Source organism: Salmo salar, chromosome ssa14, assembly GCF_905237065.1.
Source record: "Salmo salar chromosome ssa14, Ssal_v3.1, whole genome shotgun sequence".
In the NCBI taxonomy this organism is placed as follows: Eukaryota; Metazoa; Chordata; class Actinopteri; order Salmoniformes; family Salmonidae; genus Salmo; species Salmo salar.
The window spans coordinates 44,098,068-44,119,370 of NC_059455.1; the positions used below are offsets into that span (position 1 = coordinate 44,098,068).

Below are 21,303 nucleotides of genomic sequence, written 5' to 3' on the forward strand. Positions count from 1 at the left end.
TTCTTTAAAATCAATACACAAGTATATATTTTTAAACCTGAATATTTAGTTAATATTGCCTGCTAATATGAATTTCTTATAATTAGGGAAATTGTGTCACTTCTCCTGCGTTCCGTGCAAGCAGTCAGGGTATATGCAGCAGTTTGGGCCGCCAGGCTCGTTGCGAACTGTGTGAAGTCCATTTATTCCTAACAAAGACCGTAATTAATTTGCCAGAATTGTACATAATTATGACATAACATTGAAGGTTGTACACTGTAACAGCAATATTTAGACCAACCGTTAGATAAAATACAGAACGGTTCCGTATTTCACTGAAAGAATAAACGTTTTGTTTTCGAAATGATCGTTTCCGGATTCGACCATATTAATGACCAAAAACTCGTATTTCTGTGTGTTATTATGTTATAATTAAGTCTATGATTTGATAGAGCAGTCTTGACTGAGCGGTGGTAGGCAGCAGCATGCTCGTAAGCATTCATTCAAACACCACTTTTGTGCGTTTGCCAGCAGCTCTTCGCAATGCTTCAAGCCTATCAACTCCCGAGATTAGCCTGGTGTAACCGATGTGAAATGGCTAGCTAGTTAGCGGGGTGCGCGCTAATAGCGTTTCAATCGGTGATGTCACTCGCTCTGAGACTTGGAGTAGTTGTTCCCCTTGCTCTGCAAGGGCCGCGGCTTTTGTGGAGCGATGGGTAACGATGCTTCGAGGGTGGCTGTTGTAGATGTGTTCCTGGTTCGAGCCCAGGTAGGGGCGAGGAGAGGGACGGAAGCTATACTGTTACACTGGCAATACTAAAGTGCCTATAAGAACATCCAATAGTCAAAGGTATATGAAATACAAATGGTATAGAGAAATAGTCCTATAATTCCTATAATAACTACAACCTAAAACTTCTTACATGGGAATATTGAAGACTCATGTTAAAAGGAACCACCAGCTTTCATATGTTCTCATGTTCTGAGCAAGGAACTTAAACATTAGCTTTCTTACATGGCACATATTGCACTTTTACTTTCTTCTCCAACACTTTGTTTTTGCATTATTTAAACCAAATTGAAAATGTTTCATTATTTATTTGAGGCTAAATTGATTTTAGTGATGTATTATATTAAAGTTAAAATAAGTGTCCATTCAGTATTGTTGTAATTGTCATTATTACAACAACAACAAAATAATAATAATTTGGCTTTTTTTGGTCCTCCGGTATCGGTATTGAAAAATCATAAAATCGGTCGACCTCTAATCTGATTCATCTGATTGAGCGCCAGGATAAACCTACATTGATTACAAAGTATATGGTGTGACAAAGTGCTTGCTTTTAAATCTCTGGTTTTGTTTACCCACTTACTGCTGTTGGCAAGACAACAGTGAATGACTTGAAACACATTCTTCATCTCTAAACCACAGTGAGGTAGATGGGTAGGGTATTTTTTTTATCAGCATGAGTAAACACAGCAGGTGATTCCAGTTAATATCATACAATTTTACAAGATATTTACTTCACATTGTATACTTGGCATGGCTTATGGTGCATGTTCTGACCTCAGAAAACACCACAACTGTAAACCATGTTTTATTCTATTAAATTGCTTTTAAAACAGGCATTCTAAATTATTCAGGCTGTGTTCTTCGATACTTAAATAATCATGCAAATATTGCCAGCATTAGCATTAAAGCCACATTCTAGTTGTCATGGCTGTAATTACTCACCGCATTGACATGGCAATCAATCAACATAGGTACTACTTGTCCTCCTAATCAATTAATGACGTACATTGTGTTTTGAATCTTTACTTGATATCCAAGCAAATGTATAGGATATACTTGTACATTTGCATGTTGGCAAACGCATTCTGATCAAATTAGGTGGCTAATGGGCAAAAACAAATATGCAAACTAGAAAAAAACAAAATTGACCTTCGTCCTTCCAAATCTCCAGTAACTAAATGGCTTGACTTTCTGTCATCATAGCCGATCTTGTTAAATCAGAGCCTTCCAAAACCGTACAATCAAATACACAATGTCAACAATTCTGTCAAATTAGGAAGAATATAATGCTCGTACACACACATCTCCAACAGATAAGATGATAAATTAGCTAACTACTTACTTTCTCCATTCGTTTGCTGACAATTCCATATGTAGACAGCAGTCACAAAAAACACAAGGAAAGTCCGCGGACACATATTGACTCAACTCTAGTCAATATCCGACCGACAAACTGTCTGGGGAAGAATACGAGTCAACTCGATTAAAATTAGCTGGCAAGGTGTAGCTGTCGTTTGGTTTCTTAGTTAAACCACAGGTAAACAAAAATAAAAACTGTCATCCCGGAAAAATGGGCGGAGGGTCCAACGTGTTCACTACTAGCTAACTTAGCGAGCTAACTCACTGGTTAGCTTCAGCTAGTTAACTGCAGAGGGATATTCAAAATCACCACAAACAAACGCAACCGTGAGAATCATTGTGGCTAAACAAAGGAAAAGTCTCACTTTGCAATAAATTGCATCGCATTTCGTCTTCTTTTTCAAGTGTTCTTGATACAATCCGCAGTCTCCAGCGTCGCAGAGAAGGGGGAGTAACGTTAGCTAGCTGCAAGCTAACGTTACCGTTAGCTGAATGGGCAGGAGGCCACAAAGTTTGTGCGATTAGAAGGATATCAACTCTCAAATTGAATTACGCTTCCGGTAACACTCGCTATGGATGTTGGTATGTATCTAGCTACTAAGTAAATTGCCTATTCCCGTGCATTGAAAGAAAACCTAAACCGCAGCTTGTAAAGTGCAGCACAGTCCCGAATTGTGTAGCTTCGCTTTTGACAACTTCAGGTTCATGCAAGGCACGCGTGGCGTACAGTAGTAAACGAAACCCACGGGTTACTACTCAATGGCTGCTGTCTTTCACAAACATGTCTTCTTGAATAAACGCAATATACTAACGATTACTATGTCGTTTACAACTTCAAGTAATATAAACTAATCTGAACCGTGTATGGAGAGGAGAAAAAAAAGAAATCAAACCGCAAACTCGATTCAGTCAACACTGAGATTTCCACTCAACTGTCAGTCATCGCTGTTGCTCGTTCGTTAGTCAGTTGCTATTTTTCTTCATATTAACGGCGTTTCGGTGATTTAACCTGATGGATTTCTACTTCCAAAATGACCACACGGTTATTGCACAACGAGAACAGCAAAATATAATGTCGATATTTTACTCTTCGACAGAGGTAGGCCTAAATTGTTGAGTCCCTTAGGATCCCCTTCTCTGTGCCTCTCCTTCGCCAGTAGTAAACAGAACCTGTAAATGAGCCAGATGGGGCGAAGGGGAAATACGGACTGGAGTATATTGGATTACGCAGTTAGACTAGAGATAGGTCTACTGTAACAATCTACACTGCGTCCCCCCTTTGCTGCTATAACAGCCTCCACTCTTCTGGGGAGGCTTTCCACTAGATGTTGGAACATTGCTGAGGGGACTTGCTTCCATTCATCCACAAGAGCATTTAGTGAGGTCGGGCACTGATGTTTGGCGATTACGCCTGGCTCGCAGTCGGCGTGCCAATTCATCCCAAAGGTGTTTGATGGGGTTGAGGTCAGGGCTCTGTGCAGGCCAGTCAAGTTCTTCCACTCCAATCTCGACAAATAATTTCTGCATGGACCTAGCTTTGTGCACGGGGTCATTGTCATGCTTTCCCCAAAGTGTTGCTACAAAGTTGGAAGCACAGAATCGTCTACAATGTCATTGTATGCTGTAGCGGATTTCCCTTCACTGGAACTAAGGGACCTAGCCCGAACCATAAAAAAACAGCGCCAGACCATTATTCCTCCTCCACCAAACTTTACAGTTGGCACTATGCATTGGGGCAGGTAGCGTTCTCCTGGCATCCACCAAACCCGGATTAGTCCGTCGGACTGCCAGATGGTGAAGCGTGATTCATCACTCCACAGAACGCGTTTCCACTGCCGGCGAGTTTAACACCACTCCAGCTGACATTTGGCATTGCGCATGGTGATCTTAGGCCTGTGTGCGGCTGCTCGGCCATGGAAACCCATTTCGTGAAGATCCTAAAGAACAGTTCTTGTGCTGACGTTGCTTTCAGAGGCAGTTTGGAACTTGGTAATGAATGCTGCAACCGAGGATAGACGATTTTTACGCACTAAGCGCTTCTGCACTTGGCGGCCCCATTGTGTGAACTTGCGGCCTACCACTTCTCGGCTAAGCCGTTGCTGGTTTCCACTTCACAATAACAGCAACTACAGTTGACCGGGGCAGCTCTAGCAGGGCAGAAATTTGACTAACAGACTTGTTAGAAAGGTGGCATCCTATGACAGTGCCACATTGAAAGTCACCGAGCTCTTCAGTAAAGCCATTCTACTGCCAATTTTTATTATTATTAAACCTTTATTTAACCAGGAAGGGCTCATTGAGATTTAAAATCTCTTTTTCAAGAGCATCCTGGCCAAGATAGACAGCACCAAGTCATTACAAAAATTACAGACAAACAACATGAAAAACTACAAATAATCTAGTAAAAACCATAGAATTCACAAGAGTATAACAAAATCAAAAACAGCAAATTAAAAACATTGACAAGTCAGGGAATCAGTCTCAAGATCATTCATCAGTGATTTAAAAATACCAATCGGGACAAGTTCTTCTAGTTTAAAAGTATTTTGTAAGGCGTTCCAAGACGATGGCGCAGAGTACATAAAAGCCCTTTTACCAAATTCAGTTCGGACATTTGGAACAGTTAGCAGGATAAAGTCCAGAGAGTACCCACCACAACGAAGAGAGTACCCACCACATTTCTGAAAAATAAAACAGTAGTAAACCCAAAATGGCTTTGTAAATAAAAGTATACCAGTGACTGAGCCTACAAGTGACTAGAGAAGGCCAGCCAACCCTGGTATACAAAGTGCGTAAGGGTTTTGCAGTTTAAAATAAATCTCAAAGTGCCATGGTAAAGGGTGTCAATTGATCTCAAACACTGAGCGGAAGCATTCATATATAAAATATCCTCATAGTCTAGTAAAGGCATAAATGTAGCTGATACTAGCCTCCTGGCTTCAAAAGAAAAACAGGCCTTATTCCTAAAATAAAATCCAAATTTCAGCTTCAATTTTTTTGTAAGTTGTTGAATATGCAATTTAAAAGAGAGGCCATCATCAATTAAAATTCCAAGGTATTTATATGAGGTTACAGTCTCAATCTCAATGCCCTGACAGGTAATAATAGGTGAAAAGTTCAGAGGTCTATTTCTTGCTTTAGAAAACACCATTAGTTCAGTTTTGTCAGTATTGAGGATAAGCTTCAATTGAGACAAGGTATGTTGAACAGTATAAAAAGCAGTTTGCAAGTTCCGGAAAGCTTTTGTAAGAGACGAGGCACAACAGTAAATAACAGTATCATCAGCATAGAAATGAAGTTGCGCATTTTGGACATTTTTGTCTAAATGATTTATATAAATAGTGAATAAGAGAGGACCAAGTACAGAGCCTTAGGGCACACCATTACAGACAGACAATTTAACAGACATGAGCCCATCCAATTGAGTGCACTGAGTTCTATCAGACAGATAGTTAGCAAACCATGCAACTGCATGCTCCGAAAGACCTACACTCGACAATCTCTGCCTCAGTATAGCATGATCAACTGTATCAAAAGCCTTAGAGAGATCAATAAAAAGTGAGACACAATGCTGTTTTTTGTCAAGGGCTTCAGTGATATCATTTAAAACCTTCATGGCTGCTGTAATTGTGCTATGCTTCTTCCTGAAGCCGATTGATACATTGATAAAATAGAGTTGGTAAATAAAAACTCTTTTGGCTGTTCACTCACAAGGGTTTCAAGTATTTTCACCAGGGGTGACTGCTTTGAGATTGGCCTATAATTATTTAAAAGAGTTGGATCTCCCCCTTTTAAAAGTGGCTGGACAAATGCAATTTCCAGATCTTTGGAATTTCGTTACATTCCAGGGTTAGATTGAACAGATATGTAAGTGGTTCAGCTATGAAATCAGCTGCCAGATTTAAAAAGCAGGGCTCAAGAAGATCAGGACCTGCAGGCTTTCTCTGATCTAAGGATTTCAGGGCTTTATGTACCACCTGCACTGAGAATGGCAAAAAGCTAAAAGTTTGACCAGCTCTAACTGTTTCATCCACACAGGGTTGTACAGAGACAGATGACACTGAATCAAACAGCCTACCAGATGATACAGTGCTCACTGAAAAAATTCAGCATTTCAGTTTTGTCATATACAGCAACAAAGTCCTTCAATGCACATGACGGCAATTCATTAACATTACTGTTACCTAGACATAGACTTAATAGCCTTCCAAATCTTTCTAGTGTCATTCAGATTATCAGTGGTAACAGACATAAAATATTCAGACTTGACCTTCCTGAGAAGAAAAGAACACTTGTTTCGTAACTGCCTAAAAATAAGCCAATCAGCATCAGAACATGATTTCTTTGCTTTAGCCCAGGCTAGATTACGGTCGTGAATAATACAAGACAGCTCAGAAGAAAACCATGGATTATCCCGCCCTTTATCTCTGAACCTGTAGAATGGGGCATGTTTGTTTACTATTTGGGAAAAACCATCATGAAATAATTTCCAGGCAGTTTCCATATCAGGGATAAACTCAATCTTGCTCCAGTCAAAATAAAACAAATCATGAAGGAAAGCCTGCTCATTATGTTTGTCTATGGAGATTGCATGGCGGTGTGTGCTCGATTTTATTCACCTGTTAGCAACGGATGTAGCTGAAATAGCCAAATCTACTAATTTGAAGGGGTGTCCACCTACTTTTGGCCATGTAGTGTTCAAAACAGCGTGAATAAATTCAGTGTTAAGTTAATAATGCGTGGAAATTATAAACCTGCTTGTCTTTCAATTATGGTCAGGAGGAGAAAAAATGTGCATCTCCACTTGTTGATTACATTTGAATTCTTCCCCTTCTTCTTTAGCTCTGTTCAACAGACTCCAGCCAACCAGACTCCAGCCAACCAGACTCCAGCCAACCAGACTCCAGCCAATCAGACTCCAGCCAACCAGACTCCAGCCAACCACACTCCAGCCAACCAGACTCCAGCCAACCTGCTCATGCAGTTATAAGACATGTTGAGGAAGTGGAGGGGGCAGTATGCTACTGGAGGTTTTGTCTCTGTCAATATCAACGTGATCATGGTCTGGATTCCAAATGTCATCTATTCCCTTTATAGGGCACTACTTTTGAACAGAGTCCCTTCTCAGTCCCATGTATTTGAATATGTCCCAAATTGCACCCTATTCCCAATATAGTGCACTTCTTTTGACCAAAACCCTATGAGCCCTGGTCTAAAGTAGTGCCCTATATATAGGGAATAGGGTGCCATTTGGGATGTAAACCAATGTAGCCTTCTAGACCCCCCAAAAATCCAGGGACACTCAAGCAGTATCTAAAATATTATCTTTGTTTAAACACAGAGGCATCACATTGTCCAGCAGCATCGTTATCTCTCCTCTGTCCTTGGCAGTCTTCATAGGAAGAACAGCTGCACTGACACCCCTTATACTCAGATAGGCAGGAGGGTATGCTCTATGTCAATGCTATCCACTTTGGATGGACTATCACTAAGATATATGTGTATATCAAAATGTCTGCTTACACTTCCTTCTGTAATTGTTTACCGTTTTAACTTTCTGCAATTCACTTGTGTTGTTTGTATTGTTGAAGATGTGTGTCCCAAATTCTCTACATTGTGCACTATGGACTCTGGGCCTGGTTAAAAGTAGTGCACTATGAAGGTAATAGGATGCCATTTGATGTGTACTACATTGTCTCGTGTACCAGACTCAAAGGGATGAACTGAAGGGGTCTCTTCCTACACAGCCGGTAGAGAGACACGATTGAAGAGGTGGGAGGATGTGCTCATCCCAAATGGTACCCTACTAGCTAGATAGTGCACAAACTGCCCTATAGTGAGCCTTATGGGTTCTGGTCAACAGTAGTGCACTATAGGCGAATAGGGAGCCATTTGGGACTCAGGAGATATGTCATGTTTACTGTAGTTGGTTTCTCACGAGGCTGCCTGGGAAACAGAATGTCCTATGTGGAACTGGGGAGGACCTACATGTGAGGAACAGACAGGCAGAGGAGCAACAACACAGACAATGTTTGCAAACAGACAGGAACCCAGTCAAATTCCTCAGACACCAACGTGATAAGAAACGATAGAAACACTCCAACTGTCTCTCCACTCCCCTGCTGCCTGTAATGCTTTACCACAGCTCGCTGCTAGAGTGGAGAGGACAATGTGTTCTTCTCAGCCAACATGCCTGGTCAAATAAGGGTTCAATAAATAGACACTAATAGAATAACAGACATTGTAGGATACTGGTGGTGCATATGAGGACCACAGACCTGCGTCCAAAAATGGCAACCGATTCCCTATATAGTCCACTACTTTTGACGAGCGTCCTATAAGTTCTGGTCAAAAGTAGTACACTATATAGGGAATAGGGTTACATTTGTAGGCTTTGATAGGGTGGAGATAATCTACTGTAATTCTGCTACAGCAGAAGCACCCTATTCATAAACATGCCTATTGTTCATTTACTGTAATCATAACTAACCACTGTGCTACCTGTGTCGAAAAGTTAATGGGTGATGCTTATAACTGATAACAAACCAGAAGGAGGATTTGTCTTCCTGTACTGGCAGCTTTCTGTCAGGGGATTGGCTGGACAATATCAGTTATTTTACCAGCGTTAAATCAACAGAGGATATCGGTTGACATCCTCTGTTGCCAGCAGGACCGGTACATTTCCGGACAGAAAGGAACCTCTTCTGTCACTAATTAAGCGAAAATAGCCCTTGATCTTAAAGGAATTGAAATACACACACGCAAGCACAAACAGACCGCTCTGAGAAGCTGAATCTGTTGTTGTATTGACTTGAAGCTGCTATAGTAATCCATAGCTGTGCCAACAGTCAATGTTTTCCTCCTCAGAGCAATATTGCAGCTCTTGGCTTTTCATTCAAGCACCATTGCGGCAATATTGAACACTAGCTTTATAATTATACAATGTTTGTTATTGTATTAGACAGCCATATTCCTGTCCTGTCTCTGAGATGTGATGTCTGGAAAACCTCCAGCACACCGGGCACCTGCTCCCTCAGACCACAGAGGACAGAGTTGAGTCTCAAATGCCCCCCTGTTCCCTTTGAAGTGCAGTACTTTTGATCAGTGCCCATAGGGTTCAATAGTGCAACAGTACTAAATTCTGGTCTAAAGTAGTGCACTGTGTAGGGAATACACTGAGTGTACAAAACATTAAGAACACCCGGTCTTTCCATGACATAGACCGACCAGGTGAATCTGGGTGAAAGCTATGATCCCTTATTGATGTCACCTGTTAAAGCCACTTTAATCAGTGTAAATGAAGGGGAGGAGACAGGTAAAAAAAATATTTTTAAGCCTTGAGACAATTGAGACATGGATTGTGTATGTGTGCCATTCAGTGGGCGATTGGGAAAGACGAAAGATTGAAGTGCCTTTGAACAGGGTATGGCAGTAGGTGCCAGGCGCACCAGTTTGTGTCAAGACGAATTGAGGCTGTTCTGTTCTGAGCGCAAAAAAGGGAAGAGTGGGGGGGGGGGTTGCAGTGCGGTAGTTCAGACAGATCATGCATGGGTTCCAAATGGAACCCTATTCCCTAAAACTACATTTTACCAGGGCCCATAGGGGATGCACAGCATGTCAGAAAGGCCATCGCAGAGTACACTTATTCAACATCATGGAGTGAGATGAGATGAGAGGGTCAGGGAGGTGGGTGCCCCCCTGTTAGCCTGGCTAACAAGATTCATGTGACTCACCAGGAGGGAGAGCTGTGACACGCTGGTCTGTTGGAAGGCTGTTGGAAATGCAGAAATGTGCTGAGCTTTGATTGGTTCTCTCAAATGTTTTTGAGAGGTAGAGAGAGAAAGAGGTAGAGAGAAATGTAGAGCGAGAGAGAGAGGGAGAGAGAGTGTGAGAGAGAGAGAGAGAGAGACAGCGACGTGACCAGCAGCTTTGAGCCAATGAGCTGATTTCAGCACCTCACTAGTGTGGGAGCATCTGGCATAAGAAGAAGCAATACTGAAGCTAATAGAATCACCTATTGGCACAAATTATAGTCTTATAAAGTCTGTCTGTGGGGATATTAAGATGATAAAACTAGGCAGCTTTGGCTTTAATCACCCTGTCCTAAATTCCAGTCTTTTGTTCACTGTCTTACATTCAACACAACATTTCCATCAACATTTTGTTTGAACGTTACCTAAATAAACACTTCATAACCATAGTGCACTCACTACGTGTTATTACGGATGATAGGTTTAGTACACATCACTGCTGTTTATTTATTATTTAAAATACATTCTCCTCAATTTCCTGAATTCCATCTTGTCTCATCGCTGCAACTCCCCGATGAGCTCGGGAGAGGCGAAGGTCGAGTCATGCATCCTCCAAAACATGCCCCGCCAAGCCGCTCTTCTTAACCCCCGAAGCCAGCCGCACCAATGTGTCGGAGGAAACACCGTTCAACTGACGACCGAAGTCAGCCTGCAGGCGCCCGGCCCCGCCAGAAGGAGTCGCTAGAGCGCGATGAGCCAAGTAAAGCCCCCTCCGGCCAAGCCCTCCCCTAACCCGGACAACGCTGGGTCAATTGTCCGCCGCCATATGGGACACCCGGTCACGACCAGTTGTGACACAGCCTGGCATCAAACCTTAGACCTCTTAGACCTCTGCGCCACTTGGGAGGACACATCACTGCATTCTTCACCAGAAAGTAGGCTGGCCCTCTTTGAAATCACGTAGGTCTATTCATTTCTCTCTTAGAAAAACTTCTGCCATACCTAACATCATTAATAACCTTTAGACGTACAAGTTACAAACTCCCGAGTGGTGCAGTGGTCTAAGGCACTGCATCTCAGTGCTAGAGGCGTCACTACAGTCACCCTGGTTTGAATCCAGGCTGTATCACACCTGGCCATGATTGGGAGTCCCATAGGGTGCCACACAATTGGCCCAGCGTCGTCCGGGTTTGGCCGGTGTAGGCCGTCATTGTAAATAAGAATTTGTTCTTAACTGATTTGCCTAGTTAAATGAAGGTTAAATAAAAAATTAAAAAATACCCGGTCTCAGGGATGGCAAACTCTGGAGACTCATTTGGTCTCCCCACAGTTATGTCAATCAGCATTTAGTTTGTGTTTTGCAAAATAAAAGGTCAAATAAATAAAACATATTAGCAACCCTTACATAACACATTCATAAGCATTATATAATAATTTCATAGCAACCACATGTTGACAATTTCCTTTGAATAAATGAAGCTTAATTTAGCAATATGAGGTGACTGATAGAGAGTGATTGTGGTAATGCATGTTTTACCTCCTTGACAATGTATTTCAGGAACCTGTTCAGGAAATTGAAGCAGGACAGTATTTTGTGTCCAGATATATCTTGCTCTCAGTTCCCAGTCGAAGAGAACCATTTCCTTTCCCCTCATTTGTTATGGAAATAAGGAGAGAACAAATACATGCCTAGTCTAGTCAATGACTTCATTATAACTACATATATGTTTTGATGCAAAACACAAATACATGTTGTAAGGGTCAACTGAGGTTCTTACAGACAACAACTTAAGACGTCTGGAGCAGGGGTGTCATGCAACACAAAAACCTGGAATCAAAAATGGTTTCTTCAAAGGGTTCTCCTATGGGGGCAGTCGAATAACCCTTTCAGGTTCTAGATTTCTCAGGTTGTATGTAGTGCACTACTTTTGACCAGAGCCCTATGGCTAAGTGGTGCACTACTTTTGACCAGAGCCTTATGGCTAAGTGGTGCACTACATATGGAATAGGGTGCCATTTGGGACTGACACGTAGTCAGACTCAGAAGGCTGTTGTTGACAGAGGCTGCCTGACAACTAAAACAACAGGGTCAGGGTTCAGTCTGATAAGAGCCGTGTGAAGGCCTCTCTCTTTTATCATGTATAATAATATTTGTAGCTCAGCCTAGTTTTTGTCATCCTGCCAAGTCCACAGTGCCATGAAGTGCGTGTCTTGGAGAAGATAGATATGCGGGGATGGGGAAGGAAAGGGGGGGGGGGGGACCTTAATGGCGGGTCTGTTCTGTCCAACCTTCACAGTTCCCAACCTTTCCCCGACGGGAACAAAAAGTCAGCAGGCATGTCTCCCAGAGGTCCTATGCTCTCCTGGTAGCATCCCAAATGGCATCCTATGCCCTACACACAGTAGTGCACTACAGGGCCCAGGTCAAAAGTAGAGCACAATATAGGGAATAGTGTGCCATTTGGGACTCAGGCTTTGTCCAAGCGGCAATGCGGTGGGTGGGACACACCCATCCCGGTGTTAATGGTCAACCCAATCAAGCTGGCCGGCGGGAGGGAAGAGGGAAGGGCGCAGCCAGTCTGGAGGTCTAGGTATAGAACAAGTGAACAGCAGAGGGGAGAGACAGAGACCCTTTCACACCAAGCTGCCTGACAGAAACAACAATAAAGTTCACAGAGTGATTCATACGAGGACTCCGCCAGGGCGCCACTGCGTTCCGCGCTGCCCCGTCAGGAAAAGGTAATACCCTCCATCCTCTCCACCCTCTGTCCGAGTATGACGTCCTCTTCCACCTTGCCGGCTTCCCCTCTGGACCGTCCGGAAGAAAGATTCCTTCCTGCTGCCCTTTTCTAGCGTTCCTCCATCTGGACTGATGGATTCTGGGGCTTTGAGGGGATAATGGACAAACTCATTTACTATCAAAGTATCTGACAGTGTGTATGTGGGTGTCTGCATGAGTCCATCTGTGCTTGTGTGCGTGGGTCCGCATGCGTGTCCGGTACGTGCGTGTCCGGTGTGTGCGTGTGTGGACCCGAGCCAATTCCAAAATTTGGAAGCATTCTTCCAGTCTCGGGCACTTTAATCCGGAGCTGGAAGCTAAATCTGCTATGACAGCGTCTCTGCATCACAATACATTCCAGCAGGTCTGCCCAGTCACATGGATTATTTCATCCTGACACAGACGGACAAATAAGGCTTTTTTTTTTACAGTCACTTTATTTGCACGTTAGAAATAAATCCTTTTTCATTTGCTCCTTAGAAATAAATAATTTTTCATTTTCACCGTAGAAATAAATCCTTTTTCATTTGCGCCTTAGAAGTATAAACACTTCTGTAAAGATGCACTTGTCAAAACATGTTAATCTCTTAACCTTGCCAGACAATGATCAGTTCCATTGTAACAGAGAGTTGTGTGACCTAGAGCTCAGGGAAACGGAGAACTCTGCTTATGTGTTCATTTGCGATATCGGGATCGATGGACAACGTCTGTACCCAATGCCATTAAATTAACAATTTATTCCTATTGAATATCACATGGAAGAGATCCAGAATATTTTATCTGGAGATTTTCCTTTGAAAGAATTTGAAATAACTGTAAGCTTTGACAACTGTCTGTGCTGTGCCAATGTATCTTCTTTCAGCTCACCTACTACCCATCCATTCTGATGACTAATTAGACCAGATGATTTCAGACCTCATTGTGCTGATGAATCAATATCATATCCAGATCCAGACACAGACTCAGGTTGCCTCCCAAATGGTACCCTATTCCCTAGACAGCGCACTACTACCCATAGGGCTCTGATCAAACGTAGTGCACTACTACCCATAGGGCTCTGATCAAACGTAGTGCACTACTACCCATAGGGCTCTGATCAAACGTAGTGCTCTACTACCCATAGGGCTCTGATCAAACGTAGTGCTCTACTACCCATAGGGCTCTGATCAAACGTAGTGCTCTACTACCCATAGGGCTCTGATCAAACGTAGTGCACTACTACCCATAGGGCTCTGATCAAACGTAGTGCTCTACTACCCATAGGGCTCTGATCAAACGTAGTGCTCTACTACCCATAGGGCTCTGATCAAACGTAGTGCTCTACTACCCATAGGGCTCTGATCAAACGTAGTGCTCTACTACCCATAGGGCTCTGATCAAACGTAGTGCTCTACTACCCATAGGGCTCTGATCAAACGTAGTGCACTACTACCCATAGGGCTCTGATCAAACGTAGTGCACTATGATGGGAATAGGGTGCCATTTGGGATGATGCAACCTCAGTCCATCATCATAGAGTATGAAGGCCTAAATGAGGCCAATGACAGGATTAAGGCTAAGACTCGTACTAGTATCCATCTCAGAGACTCCCTTCAAGTCCACGATACCCCCACATACCATACCACCTGATGCTGTATACAGCAGACAGTCCTATCAGGCTGCCGTGCCTATGTCGGCATTGCATACTGATATGCTAAATGTGTGTGTGTGTGGACATACCACCCCAGACACCCTGGTATACCAGAAGAGAATAATCCTCAACATGTAGAGGATAAAAGGACACTCAAAGAGATACTGGTCACCTCAGATGTGACAAACTCTAAACCCAGATTGTCCCTCCTCAACAACCCTATGGAGACTTGGGTTTGTTTCATCAACTGTCATTTTCAGTAAACCACTTAGTACTGTAGTAAACGGTAAATGTGTCTGACGTGTGTTTTTGCATTTAGTTGTACTATTTCCCCACATGCTATTTAATGATTTTATTGATATGCCACACCTGTCAGGTGGATGGATTATCTTGGGAAAGGAGAAATGCTCACTAACAGGGATGTAAACATATTTGTGCACATGAAACATGGGACCAAGACTTTACATGTTGCGTTTATATTTTTGTTCAGTGTACATATTATCCATGGCATTTTGAATGCACACTGATACCGTGACGAGATCCTGAGGCCTATTGTCATACCATTCATCCACCGCCATCACCTCGTGTTTCAGCATGATGATGCACAGCCCCATGTCGCAAGGATCTGTACACAATTCCTGGAGGCTGAAAATGACCCAGTTCTTCTATGGTCTGCATACTCACCAGACATGTCACCCATTCAGCCCGCTCGACGTGTACGACAGTGTGTTCCAGTTCCCGCCAATATCCAGTAACTTCGCACAGTCATTGAAGAGGAGTGGGACAACATTCGACAATCAACAGCCTGATCAACTCTATGTGAAGGAGATGTGTCGCGCTGCATGAGGCAAATGGTGGTCACACCAGATACTGACTGGTTTTCTGATCCACACCCCTACCTGTTTTATTTTTAAGGTACTGTATCTGTGACCAACAGATGTATACCTGTATTCCCAGTCATGTGAAATCCATAAATTAGGACCTAATTTATTTATTACAATTGACTGATTTCCTTATATTAAGTATAACAGTGAAATCGTTGACATTTTTGCATGTTGTGTTTATATTTTTGTTCAGTGTAGTAAGACAAAAATAATGGGGTTCTAAAAAAATGTCCAGTTGCCAGGACAACAAATTCCATCTAGACACCGTTGCCTTAGAGCACACAAAGAAATATACCTACGTCGTGTCTAAACATCAGCACCACAAAAACCTTCCACAAAGATGTGAATAATTTGAGAGACAAGGCAAGAAGGTTCTTCTACACTATCAAAAGGAACATAACATTTGACATCCCAATTAGGATCTGTCTAAAAAATACTTCAAATCAGTGAAATAACCAATTGCCGCTATGGTTGTGAGGTCTGGGGTCCACTCACAAACCAATAATTCACAAAATGGGACAAACACAAAATTGACTAATTTATGCAGAACTCTGCAAAAACATCCCCTGTGTACAATGTAAAACTCAAAATAATGCATGCAAAGTAGAATTAGGGTGATACACGCTAATGATCAAAATCCCGAAAGGAGCTGTTAAATTCTACAGCCACCTAAAAGGAAGCGACTCCTAAACATTCCATAATAAAGCCATCACCTACAGACAGATGAACCTGGAGAGGAGTCCCCTTCGCCAGCTGGTACAGAGGCTCTGTTTACAAAACACAAACAGACCCCACAGAGCCCCAGGACAGTAATACAATTAGACCCAGCCAAATCATGAGAAAACAAGAAAATAGTTGAGATTTGAGCAATAAATGCATCAGGGCATTACATGCATAGGCTTAGGCATCCACTGTGTGATATTAACACACACACACACACACACACACACACACACACACACACACACACACACACACACACACACAGTTGAAGTTGGAAGTTTACATACACTTAGGTTTGAGTCATTAAAACTCGTTTCTCAACCACTCCACAAATTTCTTGTTAACAAACTAAAGTTTTGGCAAGACAGTTAGGACATCTACTTTGTGCATGACACAAGTAATTTTTCCAACAATTGTTTACAGACAGATTATTTCACGTACGTTTCACTGTATCACAATTCCAGTGGGTCAGAAGTTTACATACACTAAATTGACGTTGCCTTTACACAGCTTGGAAAATTCCATAAAATTATGTCATGGCTTTAGAAGCTTCTGATAGGCTAATTAACATAATTTGAGTCAATTGGAGGTGTACCTGTGGATGTATTTCAAGGCCTACGTTCAAACTCAGTGCCTCTTTGCTTGACATCATGGGAAAATCAAAAGAAATCAGCCAAGACCTCAGAAAAACAATTGTAGACCTTCACAAGTCTGGTTCATCCTTGGGAGCAATTTCCAAATGCCTGAAGGTACCACGTTCATCTGTACAAACAATAGTACGCAAGTATAAACACCATGGGACCACGCAGCCATCATACCGCTCAGGAAGGAGATGCGTTCTGTCTCCTAGAGATGAACGTACTTTGGTGTGAAGTGCAAATCAATCCCAGAACAACAGCAAAGGACCTTGTGAAGATGCTGGAGGAAACAGGTACAAAAGTATCTATATCCATAGTAAAACGAGTCCTATAATCGACATAACCTGAAAGGCCGCTCAGCAAGGAAGAAACCACTGCTCCAAAACTGTCATAAAAAAGCCAGACTACGGTTAGCAACTGCACGTACTTTTTGGAGAAATGTCCTCTGGTCTGATGAAACAAAAATAGAACTGTTTGGCCATAATGACCATCGTTATGTTTGGAGGAAAAGGGGGGAGGGGCTTGCAAGCCGAAGAACACCATCCCAACCGGGAAGCACGGGGGTGGCAGCATCATGTTGTGTGGGTGCTTTTCTGCAGGAGGGACTGGTACACTTCACAAAATAGATGGCATCATGAGGATGGAAAATTATGGATATATTGAAGCAACATCTCAAGACACCAGTCAGGAAGTTAAAGATTGGCCGCAAATGGGTCTCCAAATGGCCAATGACCCCAAGCATACTTCCGAAGTTGTGGCAAAATGGCGTAAGGACAACAAAGTCAAGGTATTGGAGTGGCCATCACAAAGCCCTGACCTCAATCCCATAGAAAATTTGTGGGCAGAACTGAAAAAATGTGTGCGAGCATGGAGGCCTACAAACCTGACTCAGTTACACCAGCTCTGTCAGGAGGAATGGGCCAAAATTCACCCAACTTATTGTGGGAAGCTAGTGGAAGGCTACCCAAAATGTTTTACCCAAGTTAAACAATTTAAAGGCAATGCTACCAAATACTAATTGAGTGCATGTAAACTGTGATGAAAGAAATAAAAGCTGAAATAAATCACTCTCAGCTATTATTCTGACATTTCACATTCTTAAAATAAAGTGGTGATCCTAACTGACCTAAGACAGGGAATGTTTACTAGGATTAAATGTCAGGAATTGTGAAAAACTGAGTTGAAATGTATTTGGCTAAGGTGTATGTAAACTTCTGACTTCAACTGTATATACACACACACACACACACACACACACACACACACACACAACCAGTCAAAAGTTTGGACACACCTATCCATTCAAGTTTGGTTTTCTTTTTACTATTTTCTACATTGTAGAATAGTGTAGACATCAAAACTATGAACTAACACATTTGGAATCATGTAGTAACCAAAAAAAAGTGTTAAACAAATCAAAATATATTTTACATTTGAGATTCTTCAAAGTAGCCACCCTTTGCCTTGATGACAGCTTTAAACACTTTTGGCATTCTCTCAACCAGCTTCACGAGGTAGTCACCTGGAATACATTTCAATTTCAACAGGTGTGCCTTCTTTAAAAAGTTCATTTGGGGAATTTATTTCCTTCTTAATGCGTTTGAGCCAATCAGTTGCTTTGTGACGTACATATGCGGTTCATTCGGAAAGTTTTCAGACCACTTCACTTCTTCCACATATTGTTGTTACAGTCTTATTCTAAAATGTATCGTATAGCTTTTTTCCTCAATCTACACACAAAAACAGGTTGAATTTATGCAAATTTATTAAAAATAAAAAACTGAAAAATCACATTTACTTTAGTATTCGGACCTTTTACTCAGTTGTTATTAAAAACACTTTGGTAGCGATTACAGCATCGAGTCTTCTTGGGTATGATGCTACAAGCTTAGCACAACTGTATTTGGGCAGTTTCTCCCATTCTACTCTGCAGATCCTCTCAAGCTCTGTCAGGTTGGATGGGGAGTGTTGATGCACAGTTATTTTCAGGTCTCTCCAGAGATGTTTGACTGGGTTCAGGTCCGGGCTCTGCCTGGGCCACTTAAGGACATTTAGAGACTTGTCCCGAAGCCACTCCTGCGTTGTCTTGGCTGTGTGCTTAGGGTCGTTGTCCTGAAGGAAGGTGAACATTAGGACCTCAGACTGGGGCGGAGTGCTCTGGAGCAGGTTTTCATCAAGGATCTGTACTTTGCTTCGATCATCTTTGCCTCGATCTTGACTAGTCTCCCTGTCCCTGCCGCTGAAAAACATCCCCACAGCATGATGCTGCCATCACCATGCTTCACCGTAGGAATGGTGCCAGGTTCCCTCCAGACGTGACGCTCGGCATTCAGGCCAAAGAGTTCAATCTTGGTTTCATCAGACCAGAGAATCTTGTTTTTCATGGTCTGAGAATCTTCAGGTGTCTTTTGGCAAACTCCAAGTGGGCTGTCATGTGCCTTTTACTGAAGAGTGGCTTCTATCTAGCCACTCTATCATGAAGGCCTGATTGGTGAAGTGCTGCAGAGATGGTTGTCCTTCTGGAAGGTTCTCCCATCTCCACAGAGGAACTCTCAAGCTCTGTCAGAGTGACCATTGGGTTCTTGGTCACCTCCCTGACTAAGGCCCATCTCCCCCGATTGCTCAGTTTGGCCAGGCGGCCAGCTCTAGGAAGAGTCTTGGTGGTTCCAAACTTCCTCCATTTAAGATTGATGGAGGCCACCGTGTTCTTGGGGAACTTCAATGCTGCAGAAATGCTTTGGTACACTTCCCCAGATCTGAGCTCTACGGACAATTCCTTTGACCTCATGGATTGGTTTTTGCTCTGACATGCACTGTAAACTGAGGGATCTTATATAGACAGGTGTGTGCCTTTCCAAATCATGTCCAATCAATTGAATTTACCACAGGTGGACTCCAATCAAGTTGTTGAAACATCAAGGATGATCAATGGAAACAGGATGCACCTGAGCTCAATTTCAAGTCTCATAGTGTAACAGTATAGCTTCCGTCCCTCTCTTCGCCCCAACCTGGGCTTGAACCAGGGACCCTCTGCACACATCAACAACTGACACCCACGAAGCATCGTTACCCATCGCGCCACAAAAGTCGCGGCCCTTGCAGCGCAAGGAGTACAACTACTTAAGGTCGCAGAGCGAGTGACGTCACCCGATTGAATCGCTATTAGCGCGCACCACCGCTAACTAACTAGCCATTTCACATCGGTTACAATAGCAAAGGGTCTGAATACATATGTAAATAAAGTATTTCTGTTTTTATTTTTAATACATTTGCAAATTGCTTTGTCATTATGGAGTATTGTGTGTAGATTGCTGAGGATTTTCTTTAAAAAAAAATTAAAAAAAATTCTTGAATAAGGCTGTAACGCAACAAAATGTGGAAAAAGTCAAGGGGTCTGAATACTTTCTGAATGCACTGTTTATTTGTATGTATGTATATACACACAAAGGAAGAGAAGTTTAGGCCTAGCGAGAGAACGAGAAACACGGAGACATGCGGGCGGCATGCTACGACACTGACATGCATTTCTTTATCCTTGCCCGATAGGCTGCTGCGTACAGATATAGGCATCTGGGATGCTAATTCATACATTTTTCTATCGGAATATTTTGTATAAGGATTATATTGTCAGATTATAGGAGTAACTCTGGTAGGCCTAAAACATGCTTCCTCACCTCAAGTTAAACTGTCAGTGTCTGCACTGCCTTCATATCAAAGGCCTGCAGTATAATTGGCTAGTAGCCATCAAAGCAGCAGGAAGGAGGGGTGCTAAAGCACCCCTTGAAAAATCAGAATAAAAAAAATATACTGCTCAAAAAAATAAAGGGAACACTTAAACAACACAATGTAACTCCAAGTCAATCACAATTCTGTGAAATCAAACTGTCCACTTAGGAAGCAACACTGATTGACAATAAATTTCACATGCTGTTGTGCAAATGGAATAGACAACAGGTGGAAATTATAGGCAATTAGCAAGACACCCCCAATAAAGGAGTGTTTCTGGCGGTGGTGACCACAGACCACTTCTCAGTTCCTATGCTTCCTGGCTGATGTTTTGGTCACTTTTGAATGCTGGCGGTGCTTTCACTCTAGTGGTAGCATGAGACGGAGTCTACAACCCACACAAGTGGCTCAGGTAGTGCAGCTCATCCAGGATGGCACATCAATGCGAGCTGTGGCAAGAAGGTTTGCTGTGTCTGTCAGCGTAGTGTCCAGAGCATGGAGGCGCTACCAGGAGACAGGCCAGTACATCAGGAGATGTGGAGGAGGCCGTAGGAGGGCAACAACCCAGCAGCAGGACCGCTACCTCCGCCTTTGTGCAAGGAGGAGAAAGAGAAGCACTGCCAGAGCCCTGCAAAATGACCTCCAGCAGGCCACAAATGTGCATGTGTCTGCTCAAACCGTCAGAAACAGACTCCATGAGGGCCCGACGTCCACAGGTGGGGGTTGTGATTACAGCCCAACACCATGCAGGACGTTTGGCATTTGCCAGAGAACACCAAGATTGGCAAATTCGCCACTGGCGCCCTGTGCTCTTCACAGATGAAAGCAGGTTCACACTGAGCACGTGACAGATGTGACAGAGTCTGGAGACGCCGTGGAGAACGTTCTGCTGCCTGCAACATCCTCCAGCATGACCGATTTGGCGGTGGGTCAGTCATGGTGTGGGTGGCATTTCTTTGGGGGCCGCACAGCCCTCCATGTGCTCGCCAGAGGTAGCCTGACTGCCATTAGGTACCGAGATGAGATCCTCAGACCCCTTGC

General features: G+C 42.9%; 1 protein-coding gene across 1 annotated transcript in view; it reads right to left on the minus strand.

Annotated features, from left to right (window-relative positions):
- Positions 1-3,306, minus strand: part of LOC106569756 (insulin receptor) — a 201,809-nt gene extending 198,503 nt beyond the window's left edge. The window contains exon 1 of the mRNA XM_045694442.1: positions 2,115-3,306. Coding sequence (XP_045550398.1) covers positions 2,115-2,190 — 76 coding nt within the window. The 5' untranslated portion in view covers positions 2,191-3,306. The remainder of the gene's footprint in view (positions 1-2,114) is intronic.
- Between the last annotated feature and the right edge of the window lie 17,997 nt (positions 3,307-21,303).